The sequence below is a fragment of the Danio rerio genome, chromosome 13, assembly GCF_049306965.1.
Source record: "Danio rerio strain Tuebingen ecotype United States chromosome 13, GRCz12tu, whole genome shotgun sequence".
NCBI lineage: Eukaryota > Metazoa > Chordata > Actinopteri > Cypriniformes > Danionidae > Danio > Danio rerio.
This window is the reverse complement of record NC_133188.1, coordinates 1,238,989-1,260,000: the sequence shown is the minus strand read 5'-3', so window position 1 is coordinate 1,260,000 and position 21,012 is coordinate 1,238,989. Positions and strand designations below refer to the sequence as shown.

Below are 21,012 nucleotides of genomic sequence, written 5' to 3'. Positions count from 1 at the left end.
TTGTACATTCACGTTCAGTCATTTAGCAGATGATTTTGTCCTACAATTGAGGAGGCATTCAGTGATTCAGCAAGAAGAGGAAACACACACAAGTGCTGATTACACAGAGCAACTGTTATGGTGCTCAGAGAATGAAGTGCTGGAGTAAGGAAGGCGAGGGGGGGTTATCTTTTTAGAGAGGAGTGATTCTATTGGGTGGCTCAGTGATTAGTACTATAGCCTCACTGAAAGAAGGTCACTGGTTCGAGTCCTGACTGGGTCAGTTGGCATTTCTGTGTGGAGTTTGCATGTTCTCCCTGTGTTGGCGTGGGTTTCCTCCGGGTGCTCCCGTTTCCCCTACCGCAAACGCATGCGCTATAGGGGAATTGCTGAACCACTTTGGCCCTAATGTATGAGTGTGTGTGTGTGGGAATGAGAGAGTGTATGGGTGTTTTCCAGTATTGGGTTGCAGCTGGAGGGGCAAAACATGCTGGAATTGTTGGCGGTTCATTCTGCTGTGGTTATCTCGGATGAATAAGGGACTAAGCTAAAGGAAAATGAATGAATGATTGTTTCTACAGGTGGTTTATCAAGCCCACTCATGTGTGAGGCGCTCTCAGAAATGCACAATGTTTTTTTATTTATAGATATGGAGGGATTGTGAGAAATTGTCTTGGGTAAACGTGCAAAAAACTGGTGCAAGGGTCGGTTAAAGTGTCAAAGAGATGAAAAAAGTATGTTTTCCCAACCTAAAAATATGAAGTTAAACTTTGCATAACTTAAAAAAAATTAGTTCATAACCTGATTAACTTATTAAAATTAGTTAAATCAACATAAAATATTTGTTGTCTTGACTTTTTGTCATTGTTTTTTACAATTTGTTTTACAGACTTAAACTATTATTTGTGTTAGATGAAATGGATTATTTGTTTTTAATTTTAATTTTAGATTTTTACCTTGTAATAAAGTTGGATGGAATGAGCAAAACTAGTCATTACAGCTGAAAAATAAAATCTTAAAAACACAAGACTGGTCTTTAATTATGGCTCTGATTTAGGGCTGCACAATATATGGGTTCAGCATGGATATCTTAATGTGCGCATCCGCAATAGTCACATCGCTGGATATGCAACGTCCAGTCTGAATTATAGTTGAGCAGGAGCTACACAATTGTATTTATCACTGTATTTATAATGCATTTATATGATTTTTGCAATAAAACATTCTTACTTAGAATTTTATCTTGTTTCTATCCCAAATATAAACATTTCAAAGCAAAAACAAGATTATTTATTTTACCCCACGAGCAGATAATTTCCTTAAAACAAGCAAAAAAAAAAAAAAAAAACTCTTAATTTTCACTTATTTATTTTATTTTTTTAAATATTTGGACTAGAAACATGACAAAACAAAGTAAGAAAATAATTTTTTCATTGTGATTATTCAGTTTCTCTACCTGTATACTGTTAGACTCCCCAGAAAACTATCAAACAGAGCTATTTGAACCATCTTCTGAAATTGCAATATTGCAATATTTATCGCAGACAAATAAAATGTCAAAATCTGAAAATCAGATTTTTACAATATCATGCAGCCCTACGCTGATTGTAACTAAGCAAACTTGCAGGTAAAACACCTCACTTTAAACTTTACCTCGTAAATAAAAAAAAGAAAAGAAATCTTAAAACAACACAATCTGATCTCATTGTATTCTTGAAACAAGATCACTAATATTTTTGGCAATAAATACGAGTGTAACTCCTGACCAGATAAGGAGTTTCTGCAGTGTAGAGTACTATCTCTTGACAGTTTTTGTTCCCCTCCTCAGATTAACTACAGGAAAGAATGAATCAGCATTGGGAAAACTGCCAGAAAGCCTTTTTAGCATTGTAAAGAGACTCTTATGAATGGGTCGATTGTGTGTATTCTTTACCCAAAGTCGTGCAACTATTCAAAGTGATTATGACTGAGAAAATTAAGTTTGCATTGCATAATCTTTATCCAAAATAATGCAACTTACCGGTAAAAGGGATTATAAGTAAGAATATAATGTTTGCATTGCCCATTCTTCATCCAAAATCACACCATTAACTATTAAAAAGGATTATAATTGAGAACATGAGGTTTGCATTGAATGTTCTTTATCCAAAATCATGCAATTAACCATTAAAAGTGATTATAATTAAAAATATAACGTATGCATAGCACATTCTTAATCCAAAACCATGCAAATAATCATTAAAAGTGATTATAATTGAAAATATAACGTTTATATTGCATAATCTTAATCCAAAATAATGCAATTATTCATTAAAAGTGATTATAATTGAGTATATAATGTATGCATTGTGTATTCTTTATTTAAAATCATGTAATTAATCATTAAAAGTGATTATAATTGAAAATATAACGTTTATATTGCACATTCTTAATCCAAAATAATGCAATTAATCATTAAAAGTGATTATAATTGAGTATATAATGTATGCATTGTGTATTCTTTATTTAAAATCATGTAATTAATCATTAAAAGAGATTATAATTGAAAATATAACGTTTATTATGCATATTCTTAATCCAAAATAATGCAATTAATCTTTAAAATTGATTATAAAATTAAATATAATTGAGAATATAATGTCTGCATTGTGTAGAATCTTCATCCAAAGTCATGCAACTATTAAAAGTGGCAACAATAAATGTAAAGTGTGTGTGGCTGAGAAGGTGAAAGCCTGAAGGATGAAGTGTTCATAGGCACACCCTGCTGTTATTCAGAAAATAGAGGACAGCTGCATGCCTTCTGGAGCAGGCAGGATAAATAGTGGTTGCTAACGGCACGTCACCTCCGGCCCGTCTCGTTGCATAATAAGAAAACTTCAGCATAGTTTCAGACTCTGGAGGAAGACGCTGCCAATGCAAGCAACAGAGCCTCGGCTGAAGTGGAGCTGAGGAATTTTTGTGAGACTTTTGCTCATAAAAACACTCCTTGTCTGAAGTTAGGAGAGGAAAGCTGAGAGAAAGGTAAACGCTTCTGCTTGGCTTTTGGTGGCGTAGAAAGAAGTAGTTCTTATTGTTAAAGTACAATAATATAATGGCTAATGTTTTGTTTCTGCTGTTTTAAAAAAGTGTATATTTATATAAACACAGTCCACATACACTGTGAAGAACATGCTTAAATTAGTAGTTTTCTGACATTCGTGATTCATGTTTTTATTGACAATTTTAATAGTTTAAAGTTATTTATTAGTCGTGTTGGTGTAAATTATGGTACAAAAACCAGGAAATAAACTGCTGGTACTTTTTATGTTGCTTTTTACAGGTTCAACAATATTAGAGTTGAACATTTTTTTTCTTATGTGATTTTTTAATTATTTCAAAACAATTTCCCAAATGCTATCTAATGGAGAGGGATTTCTTTTTACATTTCTAATCATAAAAGTTTAAATAACTAATAACTGATTTCTTTTCTCTTTGTCATGATGACAGTAAATAGTATTTGACTGGATATTCTTTAAGACACTAGTATTCAGCTTAAAGTAACATTTAAAGGCTTAACTAGGGTAATTAGAGTAAAGTTAGGGTAATTAGGGAAGTCATTTTGTAACAGCAGTCTGTTCTGGAGACAGTTAAAAAATTATTTCTTAAGGAGGCTAATATTACAGACCACAGCAGTTTATACATAAAAAGAACATAAATAAAGTTGCATTTATTTATATTATTTTATTTGTATTTATTTTTAGAATTATATATATTTTAAAATGGTATAATTATACTTTGTTTCATTTTATTTAATAAAAATATATAATTATATTTTTGTTATTTTATAATCATTTTTCATTTATTTATTTATTTTATAATTATATTGATATTTTATTATATTTTATTTTATATTATATTTTTATAATTGTATATTTATTTATTTATTTATTTATTTATTTATTTATTTATTTATTTATTTATATGTTATAAGCAATGTTAACAATGATTTTTTTTACTCAAAAAAAAAAATCTCTTAAAGGGGCTGATGATATTGACCTCAAAATTGCTACTTTTGTTTCACCAAACTAAAATAAAAAAAATAAAAAAAATAATGCAAAATAGGCGGTTCATTCCGCTGTGGCGACCCGTGATTAATAAAAGGATTGAGCCAAAGAGAAAATTAATAATGCAAAATACTGTAAAAATTAGTTTTGCTCTGTTAAATGCCACTTAACAAATATTTGAAAAATATTTGAAAATATTTGAAAAATAAAAACATTTCACTGCAGGGCACCCCTGCTCTAGATACATCAAAAAAGTAAAAAGAATATAATAGATCCGCTTTAAAAAAAAAAAAAAAAAAGCACAATTAATCAACACTGCATTATTATATACAATTAAATTGCCAATAATGATTCATGACTGGCAGCACCGTGGCACAGTAGGTAGCACAATCGCCTTACAGCAAGAAGGTCGCTGGTTCGAGCCTCGGCTGGGTCAGTTGGCGTTTCTGTGTGGAGTTTGCATGTTCTCCCTGTGTTGGCATGGGTTTTTCCTCCAGGTGCTCCGGTTTGCCCCACAGTCCAAAGACATGCGAATTGGGTAGGCTAAATTGTCTGTAGTGTATGAGTGTAAATGAGAGTTTATGGATGTTTCCCAGTAGTGAGTTGCAGCTGGAAGGGCATCCGCTGCGTGAAACATATGCTGGATAAATTGGCGGTTCATTCCGCTGTGGCGACCCCTGATGAATAAAGAGACTAAGCCGAAAAGAAAACAAATGAATGAAAGATTTCATGACTTTCAAAAAGCACAGATTAGTCACTGTGGAGCATTTTACATAGACTTGGCACACTGTGTTCAGCATGTTTTCCAGGACAATGTTGTTCTTCTTTTCAGTCTGAATCTGAGACGGCAGTCATGGCGCTGGTGAGAGTGGGTAGAGTGGCAGAGCGTCAGTGGGAAGTTTTATTATCCACTCTACATCTGGCATTGGATGACTAACCAAACACACTGGAACTCCTTCACGCACCACTGAAGCGTTCTGGTAAGCTGCTGATCTTTCATTTAAAAGGAGACCGGCTCTGTTCTGAACACTAGTGAGCTGCCTTACACAATCATACTGCCTTTTAAGAAGACTTCCATAAGGGCTCTTATTCTCTGTGTTAAAATATCAATAATCTAAGTAGTTGATCTTTTGGGGTAATTCTATAGTTGCTATGGTAACATAACGACTATCGTAATTAATCTGTTGTGGCGATTCTATAGTTGCCATGGTAACAAAGCTACAACAACAGTAACTGATCTGTTGTGGTAATTCTATAGTTGCTATGGTAACCTATCGACTATAAAAAAAAATCTGTTGGCGTGGTTCTATGGTTTCTATGGTAACAACAACTATTGTAATTGATCGGTTGTAATGATTCTATAGTTGCAATGTTACCACAACCATACTAATTGATATGTTGTTGTGATTCAATTGTTGCTATGGTAACACAACCAAACTAATTGATATGTTGTTTTGATTCTATTGTTGCTATGGTAACACAACCATAGTAACTGATCTGATTATATAGTTGCTATAGTAAAAGAATGATTATAGTAATTAATCTGTTGTGGTGATTCTACAGTTGCTTTGGTAACACAATCATAGTAACTGATCTGTTAGGGTGATTCTATAGTTGCTTTGGTAACATAAATATTGTAATTAATCTGTTGTGGCGATTATATAGTTGCTATGGTAACACAGCCATAGTAATTGATCTTTCGGGTAATTCTATAGTTGCTATAGTAACACAACCATACTATTGTTGCTATGGTAACACAACCATACTAATTAATATGTTGTTGTGATTCTAAAGTTTCTATGGTAACACAGCCATAGTAACTAATCTGATTATATAGTTGCTATAGTAAAAAAAAACGATTATAGTAATAAAATCTGTTGTGGTGATTCTACAGTTGCTATGGTAACACAGTCCTAGTAACCGATCTGTTAGGGTGATTCTATAGTTGCTATGGTAACATAACCTGTAATTAGTCTGTTGTGGTAATTTTTTAGTTGCTATGGTAACAAAAATTTTAATTGATCTGTTGAGGTAATTCTATAGTTGCCATGGTTACACTGACAATAGAAATTAATCTGTTGTAGTCATTCTAAAGTTGCTATGGTAACACAACTATAGTAATTGATCTGTCCGGGATATTCTATAGTTGCTACAGTAACAACAACTATAGTAATATAAAAAGGACCCATACTGTAGTTTCACAGCTATAAAGTATACTATTCTACAATACACCACCGTTTACTATAGTAAAAACTAAAGTACACTACAGTATAGTTCACTAAAGTCAATACTATAGGAGCATACGTGGAGTGTTGTAAATACTATAGCATATACAGTATATTAGACTTTCCTATAGTATTGTTCAAAAATCACCAAAATTACTATAGTATTTTTGCAGACTTCAAGCTACAAACATTATTTTGTAATGTGAATTATGTCCTGTTTTAGGCTAGACCTCTGAATGTGGTCTGTGTTCGAATAATTATTAGAGGTCTATTTTTAGATATTGGTCTGAATTATTGCTGTTTTGTGCCTGAACGGAGCTGTTTTAATTAATAATAAAAAGACACAAAACGTAATTGTGCACTTGTATTAAGAATAACTGATGAATATTCATTAAGTGAGCTAGAAATGTTTTTGCACCTGCTTTGAAATCTGCTCACCGTACGAGTCTCCATCTAACAGATGTCTTTCTGTGCAGAATTTCATGCGTGCTGTTCAGAAAACTGTATATCAGGAGATTTAATTAAAACGCATGCAGATGTTTGGTTTGTTCTTGCCAAAGTAAGAGCCCCCGCCCTTTTCTGGGAAGTAGGTGTGACGCAGCAGCAGCTCATTTACATATTAAAGAAACACAAAAAACAATAAATTCCTTGTATTTGCATGCAGGAATCCTGAGATGACCCGGAGCGGTGGGATGAGTTTGGCAGTGCTGTCCTGCATACTGTGGCTAGCAGCTCCTGCCCTCCTGCGCTCCGAGTTCAAGGTGGCTTACGTGACGGAAAGCAACGTTTACATGTGCACAGAGCTGGCCTTCTGCGAGAAAATGAACACGAGCGAACTCGGCAACTGCAGAGACCACTCAGAGGTGCTGCAGAAAACCCCAAAACCCAGTCCCGTCCAGAAGAAGCGTCTGACGGTTTGGTATACATCGCCTCTGAATGTGGCCCTGTTCCTGAACAATTCTGAAGTCCGGCATTTGTCGCTGGTTCAGTGCAAACCTCCTGCTGAGCAGCCCGTCCTGTCTGAGTACTTCACAGTGCAGCGTTTGGAGACGTTCACCATCACGTACCCCTTCCGGAAGCCTGAACAGAGTTATGATTTTGTAATAGGGAAGGACAGGGATGCTCCATATCACGAGGAGGCCAGGATCGCGGTCATTCATACCTCTGTGCTGACCGGCAAGACAGAGCTGAAGTCCTACACCGTCCAAACCAAAGTAGATCACAGCGGCATGATGTCCTTTCCGGAGATTTTCATGTCTCGCAGTGGGCTTTTGGAGATGTCCAGGATATTTGTCACGTTTTTATACTGAGAGATTTTTTTTCTTAAATTTTAGCACTGCATTGTTGATGTACATGTCAATATGGGGCCATTTTGCATAGTTAGGACAGATGTGAATGCCCTACGAAATGCATTGGGATGGATATAATTGCGATCGCCTTAAACTAAACTGAGAGACTTTTTTGCAATTGAAATGCTGCATTGGTGATGTTACTGCATTACTGCATCCAAAATGGTGAAAAGCCTTGGAGTAACGATTGATGACCAACTAAACTTCTCTGACCACATCTCTAGAACTGCTCGATCGTGCAGATTCACACTCTATAACATCAGAAAGATCCGACCCTTCTTATCTGAACATGCAGCTCAACTCCTTGTTCAAGCTCTTGTTCTCTCCAAACTGGATTACTGTAACTCTCTACTAGCTGGGCTTCCAGCTAACTCTATCAAGCCTCTTCAACTGCTCCAGAATGCAGCAGCACGAGTGGTCTTCAATGAACCTAAAAGAGCACATGTTACTCCGCTGCTACTCCGTTTGCACTGGCTGCCAGTTGCTGCTCGCATCAAATTCAAAGCTCTGATGTTTGCTTACAAAGTGACTTCTGGCCTTGCTCCTTCTTATCTGCTCTCGCTTCTGCAGATCTATGTGCCCTCCAGAAACTTGCGTTCTGTGAATGAACGTCGCCTCGTGGTTCCATCCCAAAGGGGGAAGAAATCACTTTCGCGAACGCTCACGCTCAATCTGCCCAGTTGGTGGAATGAACTCCCTAACTGCATCAGAACAGCAGAGTCACTTGCTACTTTCAAGAAACGACTAAAAACTCAACTATTTAGTCTCCACTTCACTTCCTAATCTGTAATTGCCTCTCTGAATATCACACTAACTGTACAAAAAAAAAAAAATTCAAAAATACTAATACAACTAATACTTTCCTTCTTAGACTTTACAGACCTGAAACTTGCTTATAGCACTTATTCATTGTTGCTCTTGGTTGTGTAAATTTTTTCCTTGTCCTCATTTGTAAGTCGCTTTGGATAAAAGCGTCTGCTAAATGACTAAATGTAAATGTAAATGTGATGTATGGAGCTGTTTACACCCGGTCACTTCATGCACTTCTTTCTGATACGTAATTGCCCTATGAAATGCATTTGGGATGGATATAAATGCAACTGCTCAAATTACTTCAGGAGGTGATCTGGGGCACATTACAGATGTCCCGTATGTACATATGTATGTCTTACTCTTCTTAAAATGTAGAAACTAAACATGTGAGAGTGTGTTATAGATTACATTATGTGTTAACACAACACAATGCAATGCCACAGATGACACTTTGGGATGTTTGCAACCCAGGCTCAATCTGAAAACATACCCCCTATATACATTTCTGGAGAGCAATATACGTATGTCAGGCTACATAATTCACAATCTCCAGAAATGTATACAGGGCTACGTTTTCAGAATGAGCCTGTGTTGGATGTTTGTTTCATTTTATTTAATATTTTTGTTTCATTCTATTTTTGACCAGTCGATAAATAAACTGAGAGACTTTTTTTCCTTCTGCAATTAAATTGCTGCATTGTTTATGTAGCTGTCAATATAGGGACTGTTTACACCTACACTACCTGACAGAAGTCTTGTCATGGATCTCAGTTGTAAGAGCAACAAATAATAACTTAACCTCTATTGATCGTGTGTAGAAGTGTCAGAAGGTGGATTTCTCTGCTGGATCATCTGTTGATCTGCATCCCAATCATCACCAATACTGCAGAAGATCTACTGGAACCAGCATGGACCAAGATTCTCACAGAAATCAGTCAAGTTTGGTGAAGGAGAAATCATGGTTTGGGGTATATTCAGTATGGAGAGATCTGCAGAGTGGATGATCAACATCAGCAGCCTGAGGTATCAAGACATTTGTGCTGCCCATTACATTACAAACCACAGGAGAGGGACAATTCTCCAGCAGGATAGCGCTCCTTCTCATACTTCAGCCTTCACATCAAAGCTCCTGAAAGCAGAGAAGCTCAAGCTGCCCCAGGATTGGCCAGCCCAGTCACCAGACATCAACATTATTGAGCTGATGAAGGAGGAGGCGTTGAAGATGAACACACAGACTCTTGATGAACTCTGGGAGTCCTGCTGAAGGCTTTCTTCTTCATTCCAGATGACTTTATTAATCAGTGATGTGAGGCATGTCAGAGATGTATGGATGCAGTCCTCCAAGCTCATGATGGAGTCAGACACAATATTCATTCTGTCTCCACTGCAGCAGGACTTTATATTCTATCCTGGACATTATTTCTGTTCAGTGATGACACTTTAGTCTGAGCAGAGTCAGACCGCACTGTCCTCATCAAATCATTCAAGATTAAGGCATGATCAGATTTTATTTTAGTCAAATAAGCATCATCTAGAGGCCTTTCATATGATCAACTAGAAGTGAAGATATTATTTGCTGTTCCTAAAACTTGGATAGGCGACAAGACTTGTGTCAGATAGTGTAGTCACTTCAGGCATTTTGTTCTGATTGGATAGATATCTGATGGTGAAAAGGACAGGTGTGAATGCACTATGAATGCATTTGGGATGTGTTCTGGGACATTTTACAAATAAAACTGAACTGGTCTAAATGCATTTAGTTGTTGAAATCACATATGTACGTCTTACTCTTCTCAAAATGTAAAAACTAAACATGTGAGAGAGTGTTATAGATTATATTACGTCAGATAGAACAGTGCTAATGCAACACAGTAGATGACACTTTGGGATGTTTGTCTTTATTGAATTATTATTATTTTTGGACTGGTTGTTGACTGTTGAATGATAAAAAGTGAATGTTAAATTATTATCAAATGGCAGCATTTATAACAGAGATACATCACCTTTAATTAGGCACATTGTCTACATTCATGGCCCTATACAAAGACAGTGTGAGTGGGCTTTCCCGTTATTCATGATCTATACGCCATTTATGACTTCTTTAGTTAGCGTAAATAGCTTTACTTGCTCAGTATTTGCTGGCAAATCACTGATGTAAGATCAGCCAACAGTATTAACAAGATGAACCAACAACCAACAGTATTCAAAATGTGATATCATTAGGCGACATAGTGACGCAGTAGGTAGTGCTGTCGCCTCACAGCATAAAGGTCACTGGGTCACTGGTTTGAACCTCGGCTCAGTTGGCGTTTCTGTGAGGAGTTTGCATGTTCTCCCTCCGTTCGTGTGGGTTTCCTCCGGGTGCTCCGGTTTCCCCCACAGTTCAAAGACATGCGGTACAGGTGAATTGGGTAGGCTAAATTTTCCATAGTGTATGACTGTGTGTGTGGATGTTTCCCAGAGATGGGTTGCAGCTGGAAGGGCATCCGCTGTGTAAAAACATGCTGGATGAGTTGGCGGTTCATTCCGCTGTGGCAACTCCGGATTAATAAATAGACTAAGCCGACAAGAAAATGAATGAATGAATGGTTTCATTAAAAATATAGATGTTAATGCAGCACAGAGATGTTCACCATCCAAACCAAAGTAGATCATAGCTGTTCTTTTAGAAATGTCCAGGATATTTGACACTTTTTTTTACATTTAAATGCTGCATTGTTGATGTAGATGTCAATATGTGGCTGTTTACATCTGGCCACTTCATGCATTTTGTTCTGATAAGATCAGATCTATCTCTAAAGGCCCTATGATATGCATATTAATCTAATTGCTCAAACCAGATGAAACCAGACAGGTCTAAATGCATCTGGTTGCATCTCCAACCACATGACCATCTTTCCCCTAAAATGTAAATAAAAATAAATGTGAGTGTTATAGTCACAATCCTTTTGTTTACCTGTCATGCGCTCCATCCATGTGCTTTCTGTTGTCACGTGATTCCTTTGTTGAGTTTTCCCGCCACTCATTAGTTTCATCAGTTCCACCTGTGTCGCACCCCTGCTTATAATCAGTTTAATCACGTCTTGTGTATTTATACCCCTTCAGTTCAGTTAAACACTTTGTCTGGTGTTATATTGTCATCATACTTGTGTGTTCCTGGCCAGTGAGTGTTTTATAAATAAATATGATATTTCAACTCATTTTTAAATATGTTTTTTGTCATTGAGAAGGCTACTTGCTGTGTAATTGTGTTACATGAAGAACACTTTTGTAAATACTGTGGTGTTTGGAAGCATACTATAGATAATTACTTGAATTAAACAATTGTAGTGTTTATATTGTTGCTGTGGTAATGAATAACTGTGGTAATATTATGTTATTAATATTACAATTACAAAAATAGGCTTACTGAAATTATAACAGATACTGAAGTTACTCCCATAATTCAGGAAAAGCGTCATGGAGTAGGAAACATTTAGCATATGCCACTGGCTAAAGCTTCATGGCAGTTTTATTTTATTTATTAAACATTAATTTTTCTCACCGTTTTGACGCTGAAGTTATCAATCTTATAGACTAAATTTGAGGTATTTCCTGAAGGTGCGTCAGGATTTGATTTAACCGCCAAAACGGTTTTTAGGCGCAATTTTTATTCAACAACGGCTCACCGGTGACAGAAACTGCTCGGTACCGACGGCAGATGCACACACAGCTTACACCGACGTACCTTTCTCTACACTTTCAGAAAAAAGTTGGCAGTATAGTCGGCACGATAAAGTAAGTTTATTTGCCTTATTTTGAATGTAGTCACGCGAGCCGCCATTTTACCTGTACAAAACATTCGTTCAGTCATGGTGTTTTAATCAAAATGATAGGTACAGCAAATCATTTTACTGTTTACTGCACTTTAATAATCTTGTAATATTTTTTGCAACTAAGCACATTATTATTATTATTATTATTATTATTATTATTTTATTAATAATAGTTTTAGCCTATTAGTAGTATTATTGAATCTTTCCAACTACTGCCATTTAATGCCTTCACGTTATATTAATTCCCGTTATTTTAGCCACTGGGTGTCAGCAGTGCTCTGTGATGTAAATGGCAGACTCGAGGCAGACTCAGACATGCAGCTGATCATGTTAAGCTGGAGTGCTCGGATATGAACATTACACATTTTTATCTTCATTTTAGGGCAAACTAAAAAGTGTTTATTTCAGGATGTTCATATTTTTTTCTTCTCTTTTCTGTGACCTTCATAAAAGAAAATACCTAAGTTTTATGTCTCAGCATAATGTAACGTTATAGAAGTTTATAATTTTTTTTAATGATATGATTTCAATTCCACATTATTTTTTCCATCAAATTTTTTTTATTATTTTGAATTATGTGGGGGAAAAAAAATAAAAACATGAAGATCAGCATATAGCTGTGCATAAAGAAAATGTCATAACCAAAATACAGGAATATGGTTTGTTAAATCATAATGTTAATAATAATGCCAACAACAGCACATTTTTACATTTTAAATTTAATTAGTATCGTGCGTCATATTTTATCGGCATCAAATTAAATGTACAGAAGTTATTTTTATTTACAGAAACTGCATGAAAATGTAATTAAACACATTGTGTAATATTTATATAACTTTTATTTTGATGTGATTTTATTTTCGAACAAAAATATCACACAAAATATAATTAACAAAACAACATTTCAACATGGTCTACAATGGAGTGGGATGAAGCACAAGCTTTATGAAAAATAAAAAGGCAAAATATGGGTGAATGTTTCTTTATTATTCAGCACAAATTATATTCATATTAAAAGCTACTTATTGTGACCTTACTAATATAAATAGTAAAATTAATGATCATACAAAATGTTATTATACGTGACGTAGGGCTGGGCGATTATGGCAAAAATGCAATGCGATAATTATGTTCCATAATGATAACAATATATAGTTCAATAAAAATTGTTAATGCTTCCAGATTAAAAGAGACCAACAATGACTGAAGCCACAAAAATTTAAACGGCATAGCTAAACATCTCTAATCTGGTACATCTCTAATATCAGCACACTTTCAGATTCCCATTGTTGCACATTTCTGCTGTGTGATTGGCTCTTAGATCAAAAATGTCCAGAGCTTATCATTTATTTATTATTTATTTATTGACAAAGTTTATTGTGATTCAATATAATATCGTTTATCGGCCCAGCCCTAATGAGAAGAGATTAAAAACTGACAAATGGGTTGGAAGGATAGTGACAATGTAAATCATTTAATCTTTTAATTTCATAAATTGTTTTTCCCAAATATGTCTGACAAGACCTTATACATTTAGTTAGCTACATGATCTTGTTACAAAAGTGTTCACTTAATTACGTTTTAATGGTTTAATTTAATAGATTATGATCAAATGTTTGATCATATTTTTTCTGAATGTTAAAAACTGTACAACAATTTTAGATTTTGATCCTTTTCATTTTTTTGAATTGAAAAATTAAGCACATTTTAACGAGTGCAATTGTTTACCTGTACTGTAAAATATTTCACAGCTAAATAAATGAATAAATAATGATTTTCCCCCACAATCTCTGATGTTTCTGATGTTTGCAGGTTTTCCATCACAAAGCCTGAATTTAGAGGACGTTACCAAACTACATTCTTCAAAACATCCCAGTATAGGCATTTAATGAGAGGTAAGAACATACACACTTTCTACAATTATTAAACTATTATTAAAATAGAGTTATTCAAATCTCCTCCTACTGCTAAACGCATTACAAAAAGCCTGCTGAAATAAAAAAAAATATCATACTATAGACATGATGATAATATTAATTAAATAATTGTTATAAAAAAACTTGAATTATATTGAAATCATGGAAACTTCAAAATACAGTGAATGATTATTTATTTATTTAACTTTAAGAGCACTTTTTAAGAATATTCAATGTATTTGCTGTGGTGTTCATAATAAATGCTTGAAGACTTAATTGGTTAATTATCTTAATTCAGTCATTTTCAGATGTAATTCTGAATTATTGACTGTGACTATTGATAGTGCTTTTGTTAATCAACACTATTGTTAATTAACACTGTGCTATAATAAGACACTGATAGTTACTATTAGTCAATTTAACTAAACTCACGATGAAAACAAAAGCTTTTATTAATCTCAACTGTTGTTAATTTCTTCGGTAATGCCTAATTATGAGTTAAAATGGTAGTCATAATATCATAATTGTTTTATTAAATGCAGTCAATAACTAATAAAATTTAGTTGTATTTTTAAACTAATATTAACATATAACTTTAATAAATCTGGCTTTAATCTATTTACTAATGTTTATGAATGATGTTTTATTGTAAAGTGTTACCTGTTGTAGCTGGTTGAAACATTCATTTATTCTGAACACGTATTATACAGTATTAATACAGTAATTATTACAGTATTAGTATTTTTTTTGGTATTATACTACTTAAGGTAATCTTTTTTTGCAGCTCAGTATCTTGATAATATCATATACTGTGATAAAAGCTTCAGCAATTAATCACAACAAGAACATTTGATACGGTCATAAGCCTGTATCACACGCCTGCTAAATAAATCTGATCTGGTCATCACTCGGCAAACAGCAACCTGTTGTTCAGCTCAGGGTCAGCAGGTCAAAGCAGGCAGGATCACATCAAGATGGCAGATGTTGGCATTCACAATTAATAATCTACCCAGGGAATTGCATTTCCCAAGTCAAAAAACACACATCTTGCAATTAATCGAGACCAATTAGCGAATCTGAAACTTGTGGGGAAGATTCAGACAATCGAATGCCGCCTTGTTTAGCCTCTCAAAAACACCAGTGTGTATTTACATGAAAAAAACAACAACATACAATATTGTATATATTATAGTATTCACAACAATTTGTTAACGATTGGTCCAGCATACTGTAGTATTGACTATAGTGATGATTTGATAAACTGAAATAAATACTGTAATATACTTTAATTTTTATTTCAGTAAACAGTGGTGTATTGTAGTATAATATATCCTATAGCTGTAGAAAACTACAGTGTTGGGTCATTTGTTTATATGATCAATAGTTGACATGGTACCAGAGCAATTATAGATTTATAGATTTAGCCCAATCTCACGAGGAATCATACCTATTTTTATGTACTGTCAGAAAAGTGGCTAATTGTACAAATTAATAACATTTCATTAGTGTGAAAATGTATGTTTTTTTTTTAAATTTTATTTAAAGCAGGCGCGTAATCAAAACCCTAGCCCTACTTATTAATGGTGGATGAGCTAATTGCACTAAAATTCACAAATAATATTACAAATGAATATGATTTAGCCACTGAATCAAAAAGTTACGAATTGCCATGAGATTGCTTTGGAATTATTACAAAAGATCAATTACTGTAGTTGTTGTGTTGCCATAGCAACTATAAAATAACCACAACAGATCAACTACAGTAGTTGTTGCGTTACCATAGCAACTATAGAATCACCACAACAGACCACCTACTGTAGTTGTTGCGTTACCACAGCAACTATAGAATCACCACAACAGATTAACTACTGTAGTTGTTGCATTACCATAGCAACCATAGAACCACCACAACAGATTAACTACTGTAGTTGTTGCATTACCATAGCAACCATAGAACCACCACAACAGATTAACTACTGTAGTTGTTGCATTACCATAGCAACCATAGAACCACCACAACCGATTAACTACTGTAGTTGTTGCGTTAACATAGCAACCATAGAACCACCTCAACAGATCAACTACTGTAGTTGTTGTTGCCATAGCAACTATAGAATCACCACAACAGATCAACTACTGTAGTTGTTGCGTTACCATAGCAACTATAGAATCACCACAACAGATTAACTACTGTAGTTGTTGCGTTACCATAGCAACCATAGAATCACCACAACAGATTAACTACTGTAGTTGTTGCGTTAACATAGCAACTATAGAATCACCACAACAGATCAACTACTGTAGTTGTTGTGTTGCCATAGCAACTATAGAATCACCACAACAGATCAACTACTGTAGTTGTTGTTGCCATAGCAACTTTAGAATTACCTCAACAGAGTAACTATTGTAGTTGTTGTTTTGCCATAGCAACTATAGAATTATTACAACAGATCAACTGCTCTAGTTGTTGTTACCATAGCAACTATAAAATTACCACAACAGAATAATGAATGTAGTTGTTGTGTTGCCAAAGCAACTATAGAATTACCACAACAGATCAATTTCTATTGTTAATGTGTTACTATAGAAACTAAATTGCCACAACTGATTAGTTACTGTAGTTGTTGCAATATCATAGCAACTATAGAATGACCACAACGGATCATTTACTGTAATTGTTGCATTACCATAGCAACAATAGAATTACCACAACCAATCAATTACTGTAGCTGTTGCGTTACCATAGCAACTAGAATTACCACAACTAAACAATTACTGTAGTTCTTGCGTTACTATAGCAACTATAGAATTACCACAACTTATCAGTTACTGTAGCTGTGTTATTATAGCAACTAGAAAATTACTTCAACAATCAATTACTGTACTTGTTGTGTTACTGTAGCAACTATAGATTTACCTCGACAGATCAATTACTGTAGTTGTTGCTTTACTATAAAATTGCCACAACATATTAGTTACCATAGTTGTTGTGTAACCATAGCAACTATAGAATTACCGTAACAGATCAATTAATATGGTTGTGTTACTATAGCAACTACAGAATTACCACCATGGATCAATTACTGTAGTTGTTGTGTTACCATAGCACCAATAGAAATACTTGAATATAGTACGGTTCAAAATCACAGTATATTTACTGTAAATGACCAGTATTTTGTTCATGCGGGTGTCCATCAGACTACAGCGCACCTGCAGAAAGACGATGGCGATGGAAAATGCCAGATTAAGGCAGAGTGTGTCGCTGATTGCCGCTGATGTAGTTGACCTCTCTAATGAGCGCTAAGCGGTTGAAACCACAGATTGCCGCCCAGCCTTCACACATGCTTTTTATTTATTCATTTATGCCTCTATTCAGCCTTGGGAAGTCTATATAAAAAAAAAGCTCAGCCTTTGCTCTCGTCGGCGGTTTACCACTAAAACATTTTTATAATCAGCCTTTATTGTTCGTTCGCTCCTTGTGGGAGATGCGCCCATGTTCATTTTTTAAAAGGGCAAATCAACCGTAATTCAGTTTATAAACTGCCGCGCGCACGCATGAATATTCATGAGCTTCCTGAAGCTGCCACGGCCACGCTGATTCATTAGGCGTATGTAAATATCACTCACTTTAATTGCCCCTAAACTGACTCAACATAATGTTGTCATTAGCAAATTATTACTTATTTGTCTCGCTAATCGTACAGTATGGCACAAATGCGGCGTCTACACATATATGATTACAATTATAAAGCTCTTTCTCAGTGGCTGCCCGCATGATGGGTGCTGTCCTCGGCCCGCAGATGGATTGTGGGTAAAGTCTGGGTTGCGGGTGCTAATGAGTTAGCGAGGTGTTTAGCGGTACAATTAAACAAACTGGCACTTTTGTGGGTGCCGGCTCGTCAGCTTTGTTTTCTTCGTCCTGTCACTGAACGCATCTGAAAAATCATCAGAGTTATTACTGTGATGGTCTGAGCGGAGTAAAACATTCGTCATGTCACCATCGGAGGCCTGTTGAGATCCAGAAATATATAACTCAAGACAAAATGAAGAGAAAATGGTCTGATGACAAACATAATGGAGCCATCCGTGATGAAAGATGTGTTACAGCGATAGCTGTGCGCCTAAAAGTTTATCTGAGGACGCCGAGAGTAAAAACTAGCGAAATGAAACACTAGTTTGATCCTATTGTGAATAGAGGTTGTTGATTTGCTGAACAACGGGACGGCATGGTGGCTCAGTCGTTAGCACTGTAACCTCACAGCATGAAGGTCGCTGGTTTGAGTCCCGGCTGGGTCAGTTGGCATTTCTGTGTGGAGTTTTCATGTTCTCCCCGTGTTGGCGTTGGTTGGTTATTTTTATTAAAAAACATGTTAACAAAAGTTTTATTAGGAAGTTTTACCTGATCAAATAAAACAAGTAAACTACTAGACATTTTAAAAAAGCAACAGCAAAATAAATAAATAAATATGACAAGTTATATATAGAAAAAATTTAAATGTATATATGTATTGTAAAAATAAAAAAAATATATATATATATATTTAAATACACACACACACACACACACACACACACACACACACACACACACACACACACACACACACACACACACACACACACACACATATATGTGTGTGTATATATGTGCGTGTGTATATATATATATATATATATATATATATATATATATATATATACATACATACATACATACATACATACATACATACATACATGTGTATATATAAACATGGACTTTAAAAAAAAAAAGCAAAAAACCCTAATAAAATGACAAAAAATTTGTATAAATAAAAAGTGAAATTATAGACATGATATTTAAAAAATATATATAAACAGATAGAAATATATACATTTTAAAAAAGCAAAAAAAATAACAACAATAAAATATAGACATTATAAACGTTTTAAATATATAGAGAGATTTAAAAAAATAAAAACAAAAAAATGAAAAATTATATATTGGCTAAAATAAAATCTAGACATTATAAACATTAAAAAAATATAAAGAGACATTATCAAAAAGCAAAAGCAAAAATAAAAAAGTTACAAAAATAAAATATAGATATACAGAGTATTATTTAATAGACTTTTTTTAAAGCAAAAAAAACTAATAAAATGAAAAATATATGTATATATGTATATATATATAATGTATATAAATAAAAAGTGAAATATAGACATCATAATTAAAAATATATATATAGACATTTAAAACATCAAAAATCTAATGACAATGACAAAATAATATACAGACAAAAATTAAATCTAGGCATTATAAATATTAAAAAAAATATATATATAGACAAAATAGTAAAACAATAAATAAAAGAATCAAAACTACAAAAAAATATTTATATGCAAAAATGAAATACAGACATTACACATTTTTACATTTATATAGCCATTTAAAAAAAAGAAAATCTATAAAAAATTACAGAAATTAAACATCGACAAAAATAAAATATAGACATAAGCACTTTAATACACCCCCCCACACACACATATACATACATACATACATGCATGCATACATGCATACATACATACATACATATAGACATTTTTAAATAGCTAAATAAATAAAAATAAAATATAAAAAAAATATAGACATTATAAACATTTGAAAAATATATATAGACAAAAAAGCTAAGAAAAATAAAATGAATAAAAATACAAATATGATTTATAGGAAAAAAAATGAAATGTAGACATTCTAAAGTGTATTTATGTCATTTTTATTAGTTTTTCTTCTACACACATACATGTATATACACATTAAAAAAAATAAAAATAAAAAATAACAAAGATCAAATATATACATTATAAACATTTAAAAATCTATAGACATGCATAAAGAAAAGAAAATATGATATAATTAATACAAACGTTAAACCAAAATGTAAAATCTAAATATTCCAATAATTTAAAAAACTATTGATTAAACTTGTATCAGTGATAGAAACTCCCCCTCCTCCCAGATATTTAACAAATAACATAAAGTACACAAATATAGAAAAGAATAGAATTAGACAGTATAGTTTTTCCATGTAAAATCAGAGTTTAATGACAACTTCTGCAGTGTACTCTGTGTGTCGCACTTGTTTAGTTCTGTGCGTGCCTTTATTTATTTTACAGCAGCACAATTAAGCTGTTTAGTGTTCTTTATGAGGCCAGTTGTTCTCGGTACAACAAGCATGACAAAACGGGAAGGGAAAAAAGGGAAAAGTGAAAGGCTGGCCTGAGCAGGACGGGCTAAAACAGCTCATAAAGTGATGTGATGGATGGCCTGTGGTCCCCGAAGGCTTCCACACCATGTAAATTGGCCCAGACAATGCATTATGGATCAGGCGTTTGAGATTATGGCTTGTTAATGTGTTTCCCTCTGCTTGTGTGCAGGCAGGGACGTGGACACCTCATTGACGGGGTCTGTGGGTGCAGATGGGGAGGTTTTGGGGGGTCTCTGTGTGTGTGTATGTGTGTGTGTGTCTATATGCTTCTGTATCAGATCCTCCGGGACGCAGGCCATCTGCTCGGGTTCAGGCTTTCGGGGTGTGAAGTGGGACTGAACATGTTTAGGCCTTCATAAAGAATGGCTCATGTGTCTTCAACATTGCCAGGGTTGCCAGGTTTTTGAAAAAAAAATAAATAAAAAGAGAGAGAAAGAGAGAGAGATTAGCAAAATAAACAGTCAAAAATAGCCCAAAACTAGCTCAAAGGCTAATCAAAATTAGCACAATAACATTACAATTTAAAATGTGACATCAGGCTTTTGGGGTGTAAAGTGAGACTGAACATTGCCAAGGTTGCCAGGTTTTCGCAAAAAAAAGTAGCCAAATAGTCAGTCAATA

The 21,012-nt window shown here is 34.2% G+C and overlaps 2 protein-coding genes and 1 long non-coding RNA gene across 6 annotated transcripts in view; 2 read left to right on the top strand and 1 right to left on the bottom strand.

Annotated features, from left to right (window-relative positions):
• The window catches only part of si:ch73-52p7.1, an 11,805-nt gene extending 202 nt beyond the window's left edge, over positions 1 to 11,603 (top strand). Inside the window, exons 1-3 of one of the 3 annotated variants that reach the window (NM_001327865.1) lie at positions 2,855 to 3,000; positions 4,855 to 5,002; positions 6,912 to 7,815. In NM_001327865.1, coding sequence (NP_001314794.1) covers positions 6,922 to 7,557 — 636 coding nt within the window. In that variant the 5' untranslated portion in view covers positions 2,855 to 3,000; positions 4,855 to 5,002; positions 6,912 to 6,921 and the 3' untranslated portion in view covers positions 7,558 to 7,815. Of the gene's footprint in view, positions 1 to 2,854; positions 3,001 to 4,854; positions 5,003 to 5,416; positions 5,574 to 5,623 lie in introns of those variants that run through there. The other 2 variants (XM_005156485.6, XM_073919176.1) reach the window with 2 other exon arrangements.
• Positions 1 to 21,012, bottom strand: part of nrxn1b (neurexin 1b) — a 799,620-nt gene that overhangs the window by 165,742 nt on the left and 612,866 nt on the right. The window lies entirely within an intron of this gene.
• The window catches only part of LOC141377092 (uncharacterized), a 92,436-nt gene continuing 83,503 nt past the window's right edge, over positions 12,080 to 21,012 (top strand). Inside the window, exons 1-2 of one of the 2 annotated variants that reach the window (XR_012389064.1) lie at positions 12,080 to 12,186; positions 14,037 to 14,119. This is a non-coding gene — a long non-coding RNA (uncharacterized lncRNA). Of the gene's footprint in view, positions 12,187 to 14,036; positions 14,120 to 21,012 lie in introns of those variants that run through there. The other variant, XR_012389065.1, reaches the window with a different exon arrangement.